Here is an 11281-nt window from a genome sequence, read left to right as displayed (position 1 = left end):
CATACTTAATGATGTCATCTATAATGATGTCATTCTATAACACACACTTAATGATGTCATCTATAATGATGTCATTCTATAACACACACTTAATGATGTCATTCTATAACACACACTTAATGATGTCATCTATAATGATGTCATTCTATAACACACACTTAATGATGTCATCTATAATGATGTCATTATATAACACACACTTAATGATGTCATCTATAATGATGTCATTCTATAACACACACTTAATGATGTCATCTATAATGATGTCATTCTATAACACACACTTAATGATGTCATCTATAATGATGTCATTCTATAACACATACTTAATGATGTCATCTATAATGATGTCATTCTATAACACACACTTAATGGTGTCATCTATAATGATGTCATTCTATAACACATACTTAATGATGTCATCTATAATGATGTCATTCTATAACACACACTTAATGATGTCATCTATAATGATGTCATTCTATAACACACACTTAATGATGTCATCTATAATGATGTCATTCTATAACACATACTTAATGATGTCATCTATAATGATGTCATTCTATAACACACACTTAATGGTGTCATCTATAATGATGTCATTCTATAACACCTACTTAATGATGTCATCTATAATGATGTCATTCTATAACACATACTTAATGATGTCATCTATAATGATGTCATTCTATAACACACCCTTAATGATGTCATCTTGTCTTTGGTCATTTAGAAGCTCTTGCTCTGTGTAAACAAGAGCTCAAGTCTAATCAGAGGCAGAAGATTCAGCGTTTGAATCACTGGATCTCAAAAGAAGGACCAAACCCACTTCTGAGTGACATGTTCACAGAGGTCTACAACGCAGTGGGAGGCAGTGGACAGGTCAATAAAGAACACGAGATCAGGCAGATTGAATTGGCATACAGCCAAACAGCTGGACCAGAAACACCAATCAACATGGACGACATAGTGGAACCTTCACTTGGACAAAGTGACCCCATCAAAACAGTGATGATGAAGGGAGCGGCCGGCATTGGTAAATCAGTACAAGTTCAGAAGTTCACTCAGAACTGGGCAGAAGACAAAGCCAACCAGCATGTCGACTTTGTGTTTTCATTCAATTTCCGAGAGTTGAATTTGGAGATGAAGGAGAACAACAAGTACAGCATGGAGGGACTTCTTCATCACTTCTTTAGTGAAACCAAGAAGATAAAGATCTGCACCTTCGAACAGTGCAACATTGTGTTCATCCTGGATGGACTGGATGAATCGAAGCCAGCTCTAGATTTCCCGAACACTGTGACATGGACTGATCCGTTGAAGCCGACCACAGTGCACGTCCTCCTGACAAACCTCATCAGGGGGCACTTGCTTCCAAAAGCTAAAATCTGGATAACCACACGACCTGCAGCCGCCGACCAGATCCCGTCTGTTGACAGGGTGACAGAGGTGAGAGGGTTCAAAGACCCTCAGAAGAAGGAGTACTTCTTCAAGAGATTCCCTGATGAGCAGCTGGCCATTCAAATCTACTCTCACATCGAGACATCCCGAAGCGTCCACATCATGTGTCACATCCCGGCCTTCTGTTGGATCACTTCTAACGTTATGGAAGGAATTGTGAGCACAAAGGAGAAAGGAGCGCTGCCAAAGACCCAGAGCGCCATGTACCTCCACTTCATTGAGATGCAGTCCTTATGCAAGAATGCCAAGTATCCTGACAGGAAACAGTATGATGTCATTCTGTCTCTGGGGAAACTGGCTTTTGAAGAGCTGATGAAAGGCAACCTGATCTTCGAGGAAGAACACCTGACAGCGGCTCGCATTGATATCAGCGACGCAGCAGTGTACTCAGGACTGTTTGGAGAGGTGAGCGGAACGTACAGGGACAGGATGTTCTCCTTTGTCCATCTGAGTGTTCAGGAGTTTATGGCTGCCCTCCACGTCTTCATCACTTTCATCAACAGTGGTGACAACCTACTCTCAACCTCCAAGATGCCCAAGTTATTTGGAAAGGTTTTCAAACCTAAGATGCATCACCTCTACCAAAGTGCTGTAGACGAGGCCTTAAAGAGTCCAAATGGACACCTGGACTTGTTCCTGCGTTTCCTGATGGGCCTCTCTTTGGACACCAATCAGAAGTTCGTACAAAAGCTCATAAAAAAAAAAAAAAGGAAAAGCTTCCAGACCAATCATAAAACCATCAAATACATCAAGGAGAAGATCACAGAGAATCCATCTCCAGAGAGAAGCATCAATCTGTTCCACTGTCTGAATGAGCTGAATGATCATTCTCTAGAGGAGGACATCCAGCGGTACCTGACGTCAGGACGTCTCTCCACAGACAAGATCTCTCCTGCTCAGTGGTCAGCTATGGTCTTCGTGTTGCTGTCTTCAGGAAAGGAGCGGGACGTGTTTGACCTGAAGAAGTACTCTGCTTCAGAGGAGGCTCTTCTGGGGCTGCTGCCCGTGATCAAAGCCTCCAAGAAAGCTCTGTAGGTTCACTGATAACTGGATACATTTCAAATATTATTTGATCTTTATTTAACATCAAATCTAATACATACACCACTATTGTTTCTTCAGGCTGAGTGGCTGCAACCTGTCGGAGAGATGCTGTCAGGAGTTATCGTCAGCTCTCAGCTCCAGCTCTAGTTTGAGAGAAGTTGACTTGAGCAATAACAACCTTCAGGACTCTGGAGTCAACCTTCTGGCAGAGGGACTGGGGAGTCCAAACTGCATGTTGGAGACTCTCAAGTCAGTATAACTGTGTTTAAATAAAACCTAATAAGTTTCTAAATTCAATTGAACAGAATGTAACATTGTGAAACGTCTCACTGCGTGTGCGTGTGCGTGTGCGTGTGTGTGTGTGTGTGTGTGTGTGTGTGTGCGCGCGTGCGCGCGTGTGCAGTTTGTCAGGATGTCTGGTCACAGAGAAAGGCTGTTCTTCTCTGACCTCAGCTCTGCGCTCCAACCCTTCCCATTTGAGAGAGTTGAACTTGACCTTCAATCATCCAGGAGAATCAGGCAAAGCGATGCTCTCTGCTGTTGCGAAGGATCCACGCTACAGACTGGACGCTCTTAGGTATGAGAGACTTGGTCTGTGTGTGCGTGCGTGCGTGCGTGCGTGCGTGCGTGCGTGCGTGCGTGCGTGCGTGCGTGCGTGCGTGCGTGTAAGAGACAAAGACCAACACAACATTTTGGTCAGAACAATGTTCTCAATCATTCTGTGATGCTGTTCTGTATTATTTTTAATGTTTAATGGTGTAAAATCATAGTTTATATTATCATAGAGAATATTGGCTTTGTCTCTCCTCCAACTCCAGTGTGGAGCACGGTGGAGTCTGCAGGCTGATACCAGGAGTGAAGAAGAGCACGATAAGTAAGTTTCTGTTCTGTTTTATTCATTCAATAAAAGCATCACATCGAACTATTATATCAGCTAATTTAATTTAATTTAGACTAATTTAAGCTAATACATGAATATAAAGATCTGCTAGAATTGCTCGTGTTTTCTCGTTTGCTTCGTCTGCTAATCGTTTACTTTTGGTTAATCGCTACTGTGTCAATGACCCTTTAACCCATTGAGATCTGAGACCAGATTCTACATGTCTTATAAAACAATTTTCTGAAAAACATCATGTTTCTGTATCAGTGGTGCTCAAACTATTTCATATCAAGGACCCCCAGAATTATATGTAATTGGCCGCGGACCCCCATCTGAAAATATGTTGTTCCAGGGACCCCCCAGAATCAAAGATTTGAGTTGAAAATTTCACTGTGAAAGAATATATATTCAAAGATTTGCACACGATTTTTCACAAATAGCTTGCCAGGCTATGAGCTTGGCAATTGTAAATTATTATAAAATTATGGTTAAAGTTGTTTAAATCTAAGCGACACAGACATGTTCTGGGTCTTTATGCGTCACAACGCGTAACAACGCATCAAACCACGTGACAACACGCGACACGGGTCGTCTCCAAATATTATATATTCCAAATATGAAAGTATTCTGATTCACCCTTGGGTTGCCACGCCCACTAGAAATCAGTTGTTTTTCGGTACGTCGTCCGTCTGCATTTTCGGTAATTTTATGTTGAAGTTTAAATCTGAAACGGAAGCGTGTTGTTTCTGAACCAATCAGAGCGTTGCATCCCTTCAGGCTATGGGACGTTAGTGTCTATGCTACATCCGCGTGATTCTGTTTGTTTACAAGACAGACAGACAGACAGACAGACAGACAGCATGTTTGCTACTACGTAGCTTTCTACCCTACAATGTTTTCAGATACATATTTCAGCGTGATGATTGAGTTTAAAATGAGTAATAACTGTCTGGACGTCACCTTGAATGGGATTAAAAATGGAGTAGTTCTGTAATCAGAACCAGCTGTGTTTGGGTGAACGCGCAGCGATGGGAATCAAACAGGTGAATTCAATCAAAGTTACTTTTTATTAATTTGAGGCTCAACACGTCATCACGCAGTTTTCATTCAAAGGAAGTTATTCAAATTAGATTTGTATGGACTTTTGATGTAAAAGAAATACACATTTGGAAATTTCCCATTGTTTTGGCATCTATTGTTATAGGTATGCCCATATGATGACCACAAATATTCTCTAAAAGTGAGAAAAACGTATTTTTAATTTCACTACGTCTTTAAGAACAATGCAGGATGTTATAAAACATGGAATACAAATGAAAAACAATGCAGGATGTTATAAAACATGGAATATAAAAGGACCCCAAAAATTATCTGAAATTGGCCGTCGACCCCCATCTGAAAATATGTTGTTACACGGACCCCCAGAAGCAAATATTAGAGTTAAAAACGTTTGTTGTGAAAGAATGTACATTCAAAGATTTGCATACATTTTCACGATAAAACAAAAAAAATAGCAGATCTACAAGCTCGTAGAGCGGCACTCGGTGCCGCACTACGAGCTTGTAGATCTGCTATTTCTCAATAGCTATGTGGTTAAAAGTTAAGGTGACACAGATGTGTTCCAGGTCTTAATGGGTTAACCCATTGAGACCTGAGACCAGATTCTACAATGTTTTCTAACAGTTTTATGAAAAACCTTAATATGTTTCTATATCAGAACTATTTCATGTCAAGGACCCCAAAAACTCTATTGTAATTGGCCTGCGACCCCCATCTGAAAATGTGTTGTTCCAGGGACCCCCCCCCCCCAGAAGCAAAGATAGGGTATGAGTATTATTATTTGCTGTGAATGAATATTCAAAGATTTGCACACGATTTTTCCAAAATAACTATAGATCTATAGAGCTTTTAGTCGACTAGCTAGATTTAGTCGACTAAAATCATATGATATTCAGTTAACTAAAACTAAACTAAACTAACACTAAGACATTCAGGTGACTAAATTATGACTAAAACTAAATTACCCCCCCCCCCCCCCCCCCTCGCTGTGAAATAATATATATTCAAAGTATTGCGCCACATTTTCACAATTTTTCAAAGATAGCAGATCTACAAGCTCGTAGCACGGCACTCGTACAAGCTTGTAGATCTATTTATCAACAGCTAAAGATTAAAAAAATGGTCAACGTGTTTGAAAGCTAACGCCGGGGCTCCACCGGACGCGTTGCGTCTCCGTAGCGTGCGTCAAAAAACGAACCGGGGCAATTTTAATGCAGTCACGCAACGCAGCACAACACAACACAACGCAACGCAACACAACGCAACGCAACGCAACGCAACGCAACGCAACGCGGGCAGTGGAGCCACCCTTCATTGATTAAAAAGAGAACATTCCCTGACGGTGACGGAGACGCGACGCTGACGCGCCCGGTGGAGCCCCGGTGTAAGGTGACACAGATGACACGTCATCACGCAGCACGTTTACATTCAAAGTCATTACAATTTGGATTTTTATGGACTTTTGATATAAAAATTCACAAACATTGAAATGTTCCCATTGTTTTAGCATCTATTGTTAGGTATGTCCATATGACGACCACGGATATGCTCTAAATGTGTGAAAAAAATATTTTTCATTTCACTAGGTCTTATAAAACATGGAATATAAAAAAACAATGCAGGATGGAAAAATGTATGTACCGGTATGTAATTGGCCGTCGGCCCCAATCTAAAAATAAGTTGTTCCATGGACCCCCCAGAAGCAAAGATTTGAATTAAAAACGGTCACTGTGAAATAAGATATATAAAAGATTTGCACCCGTTTTCACGATGAAAACAATTGCAAAAAACCCCATTGTTATAGGTAGGCCTATGCCCATATGACCACAGATATTCTCTAAAAGTGTGAAAAACATTTCACTACGTCTTTAAGAACAATGCAGGATGATATAAAACATGGAATATAAAAGGACCCCAAACATTTTCTGAAATTGGCCGTCGACCCCCATCTGAAAATATGTTGTTACACGGACCCCCAGAAGCAAATATTTGAGTTAAAAATGTTTGCTGTGAAAGAATATATAAAAGATTTGCATATACGTTTTCACGATTTAAAAAAATAGCAGATCCACAAGCTCTTAGCGCAGCACTCTGTGCCGTGCTATGAGCTTGTAGATCTGCTATTTCTCAACAGCTAAAGTTTAAATAATGGTTAAAGTGGTTAAAAGTTAAGGTCTACGAGCTTGTAGATCTGCTATTTCTCAACAGCTAAAGTTTAAATAATGGTTAAAGTGGTTAAAAGTTAAGGTCTACGAGCTTGTAGATCTGCTATTTCTCAACAGCTAAAGTTTAAATAATGGTTAAAGTGGTTAAAAGTTAAGGTCTACGAGCTTGTAGATCTGCTATTTCTCAACAGCTAAAGTTTAAATAATGGTTAAAGTGGTTAAAAGTTAAGGTCTACGAGCTTGTAGATCTGCTATTTCTCAACAGCTAAAGTTTAAATAATGGTTAAAGTGGTTAAAAGTTAAGGTCTACGAGCTTGTAGATCTGCTATTTCTCAACAGCTAAAGTTTAAATAATGGTTAAAGTGGTTAAAAGTTAAGGTCTACGAGCTTGTAGATCTGCTATTTCTCAACAGCTAATGTGGTTAAAAGTTAAGGTGACACAGATGTGTTCCAGGTCTTAATGGGTTAACCCATTGAGACCTGAGACCAGATTCTACAAATGTCTTCTAAATCCAACAGTTTTATGAAAAACCTTAATATGTTTCTATATCAGAACTATTTCATGTCAAGGACCCCACAAACTCTATTCAGTATTTAAGTCCGACATCATTTTGTAGTGCTACGTTACGTCCGGGTCCAAGTGGCACCAGCTCCGTCCGCATCTCATTCTAAATAGAATATCTAAACGCGTGAATCTTTTTACAATGACGTTATTTTTCAGAAAGGAAGCCATTGAGGGTTAAAATGGGTCTTAATGCTTCCAACTCGAGTAGAATTATTAATGTTTTGTACAAGTGTCCATGACAAAAAAAATATGATGTGGAGACAATAAAGACTATTATTATCATTATTATTGAAGGTGGTAACAGTCCATTTGCTCAGTAAAATATTTCGGGGGCATATTTAGAATGTTTGCAGGCTTGAGTATGTTGAATCTAGTTTGCATTAATGAGGATTTAGTTGACACAATGAAATAAAATGGCGATAGTATTCCGTGTGGGGCAGACGGCCTGTCACAGCCAGATTTGGGAGAGCAGCGCAGCTTTGTTGTTGCGAGGAAAGCGGTAAAATTAGACTTTCGTGGTTTTCGTCTCAGATTTAGTCCGACGGAGCGTCACAGTATAACTCTATGGGGACACAAAAGCGTATATGGGGACACAAAAGTAGGACCCGGAAGTATCTCACGTGCTCGCGCTCACGTCACAGCTAAAATACTGAATTGTAATTGGCCTGCGACCCCATCTGACCCCCATCATCCAGGGACTCCCCCCCCCAGAAGCAAAGATAGGGTATGAGTAATTGTCTTTGCTGTGAACGAATATTCACACGATTCACGATATTACACACGATTTTTCCAAAATAGCAGATCTACAAGCTCATAGAGCTTTTAGTCGACTAGCTAGATTTAGTCGACTAAAATCATATGATATTCAGTTAACTAAAACTAAACTAACACTAAGACATTCAGGTGACTAAATGTGACCAAATTTGACTGAGAGACTGCCATTGGATTTTTTTGAATTTTTGTATGTCATATGAAAGCAGGGAATCATCGCTTCGAATTGACATATTGGTTGTTCAGTTTGACCCACCAGTTTTGGAGATATGGCTTATAGAGTAATGTCTTGCAGAGAAACAGCGAGTTGAGAAAACAGGCTTGAAAGGTTCACTTCTGTGGACTCTAACATTACACCTAGCTACATGTTTAAGCATGTATTTCATATTTACATGTCTTCTGTGGTCTCTAACATTACACCTAGCTACATGTTTAAGCATGTATTTCATATTTACATGTCTTCTGTGGTCTCTAACATTACACCTAGCTACATGTTTAAGCATTTATTTCATATTTACATGTCTTCTGTGGTCTCTAACATTACACCTAGCTACATGTTTAAGCATTTATTTCATATTTACATGTCTTCTGTGGTCTCTAACATTACACCTAGCTACATGTTTAAGCATTTACACACACGCACAGTCGCACACGCACACACACACACACACGCATAAATGCACACATGCACATACACACACATGCATAAATTCACACATGCACACGCACGTAGTCACAGACTTTCGAGCGTACACACGCATGCACGCACGCACACATGCGCACACACACATGCACACACACACACATTTCATGTAAAGGACCCCAAAATGTATGTATTTGGCCACAGACCCCCATCTGAAAATATGTTGTTCCAGGGACCCCCCCATAAGCAAAGATTTGAGTTAAAAACATTTGCTGTGAAATAATATATATTCAAAGATAGCAGATCTACAAGCTCGTAGCGTGGTACAAATGTCTTCTAAATCCATGCAGTTTTATGAAAAACCTTAATATGTTTCTATATCAGAACTATTTCATGTCAAGGTCCCCAAAAACTCTATTGTAATTGGCCTGCGACCCCCATCTGACCCCCATCATCCAGGGACCCTCCCCCCCCCACACAATTTTTCCAAAATAGCAGATCTACAAGCTCATAGAGCTACGACTCGAGCTACTAGATTTAGTCGACTAAAATCATATGGTAAATGGTGCATTTATATAATGTAGCGCTTTTATCCAAGGCGCTTTACATAGATTGTGCATTACATTCACCCATTCACACACACACACATTCATACACCGATTGCGGCGGAAGCCATGCAAGGTACCAACCAGCACATCGGGAGCAATCACACACGCACACACGCGCGCGCATAAATGCACACGCACAGAGTCACAGACTTGTGAGCGTACACAAATGCATTAATGCACACACAATTTACAATTTACAATTTAGGCATTTAGCAGACGCTCTTAATCCAGAGCGACTTACATTAAGCAATAACAAAAGCATGGCAATACATCACATATATAAAAAGTAGTTATCATGAATCATGCGTAGACTAAGAACGTAACAGTGGAGTATCTACACAAGCACACAACACATGCACCAACCAAAATCAGGCATTATGACGCCTTAGAGGCAAATCAGCTGTAGATTTAGTCGACTTAAATGATACACACACGCACACATAGACGCACGCGCGCGCGCACGCACAGACACGAGTGTGCGCACACACACATGCGTACGCACGCACGCACGCACGCACGCACGCACGCACGCACAAGCACATGCACATGCACATGCACATGCACATGCACGCAACCAAAAACAGGCATTATGACGCCTTAGAGGCAAATCAGCAGTAGATTTAGTCGACTAAAATGATACACATGCGCGCACATGCGCACACACGAACAGACGTGTGCGCGCGCACACACACATGCGCACGCACGCACGCACACACGCGCACACATGCACACACACACGCACGCACGCACGCACACATGCACACAACCAAAATCAGGCATTATGACGCCTTAGAGGCAAATCAGCAGTAGATTTAGTCGACTAAAATGATACACACACACACAGTGTCAACATCGTGATTTTTGTTGTTATTATTATTATTATGATTATGATTATTATTATTATTATTATGTGTGATTGTAAACTGGTGCTGTATTGTGTGTTCTTCTCATCAGATGTGTGTGAACTCACTCTGGATCCAAACACAGCATACAGACTCCTCTCTCTGTCTGAGAACAACAGGAAGGTGGAACGGGTGTATAAGGATCAGAACTATCCTCCTCATGCAGACAGATTTATGACCCGGCCTCAGGTGATGTGTAAGGAACCACTGAGTGGACGCTGTTACAGTGAGGTACAGTGGAGTGGACGGGTTGAGGCAGCAGTGACACACAGAGATATCAGCAAAAAGGGTGATGACAGTGGGTTTGGAGACAATGACCTCTCATGGAGTCTGGAGTGTTATAGTGGTGGTGAACGCTACTCTGTGTTGCACAATAAGAAGAGAACTGACCTCCCATTCAGCTCCTCCTCCTCCTCCAACAGAGTAGCAGTGTATGTAGACCATGCTGCTGGCACTGTGTCCTTCTACGCAGTGTCCTCTGACACACTCACACACCTGCACACCTTCCAGTCCACGTTCACTGGACCGCTCTATGTTGGGTTCTATGTGTGGTCTGGGGGCTCCTCAGTGTCTCTGTGAGTGAACCTCTCTATGTTGGGTTCTGGTGCTGGGGGAGGGGCTCCTCAGTGTCTCTGTGAGTGAACCTCTCTATGTTGGGTTCTGGTGCTGGGGGAGGGGCTCAGTGTCTCTGTGAGTGAACCTCTCTATGTTGGGTTCTGGTGCTGGGGGAGGGGCTCCTCAGTGTCTCTGTGAGTGAACCTCTCTATGTTGGGTTCTGGTGCTGGGGGAGGGGCTCCTCAGTGTCTCTGTGAGTGTCACATAGAGGAGGAGGAGCTACATGTAGTACTGTAGCATGATGGGTAGTTGGGTACCTCACTGTAACAGCGTCCAGTCAGTGGTGCGTGCGTGCGTGCGTGCGTATGTGTATGCGTCCATCAGTGTTGATTTTTCATATTTTAGTCATCTGAAATGTTGTAGTGATAGTCTAGTTTTAGGTGACTAAATATCATATGATTTTAGTCGACTAAATCTACAGTTGATTTAGTCAACAAACATGCATTTTGGCGGGTCTTGCTGTCGTCGTAATGGCAGATTTTACACTTGGTTGCATGCTGAAAATAGCAGATCTACAAGCTCACAGCGCGTTGCAGTGTGACACGTTGTGAGCTTGTAGATCTGC

At 41.5% G+C, this 11281-nt stretch overlaps 1 protein-coding gene across 1 annotated transcript; it reads left to right on the top strand.

The window, feature by feature from the left end:
* Positions 1-843: 843 nt before the first annotated feature.
* LOC306918329 (protein NLRC3-like) lies at positions 844-10680 on the top strand (the record flags this gene model as incomplete). The annotated part of the gene is made up of 5 exons (XM_079531216.1): positions 844-2495; positions 2587-2757; positions 2912-3085; positions 3327-3382; positions 10154-10680. 5 exons carry the CDS (start codon positions 844-846, stop codon positions 10678-10680), a joined length of 2580 nt encoding a protein of 859 aa, XP_079387342.1.
* Between the last annotated feature and the right edge of the window lie 601 nt (positions 10681-11281).

Source organism: Electrona antarctica, assembly GCF_951216825.1.
Source record: "Electrona antarctica genome assembly, contig: scaffold_156, whole genome shotgun sequence".
Classification (NCBI taxonomy): Eukaryota; Metazoa; Chordata; class Actinopteri; order Myctophiformes; family Myctophidae; genus Electrona; species Electrona antarctica.
The sequence above is the reverse complement of the archived record's forward strand: the minus strand, read 5'-3'. Positions and strand labels throughout refer to the sequence as shown.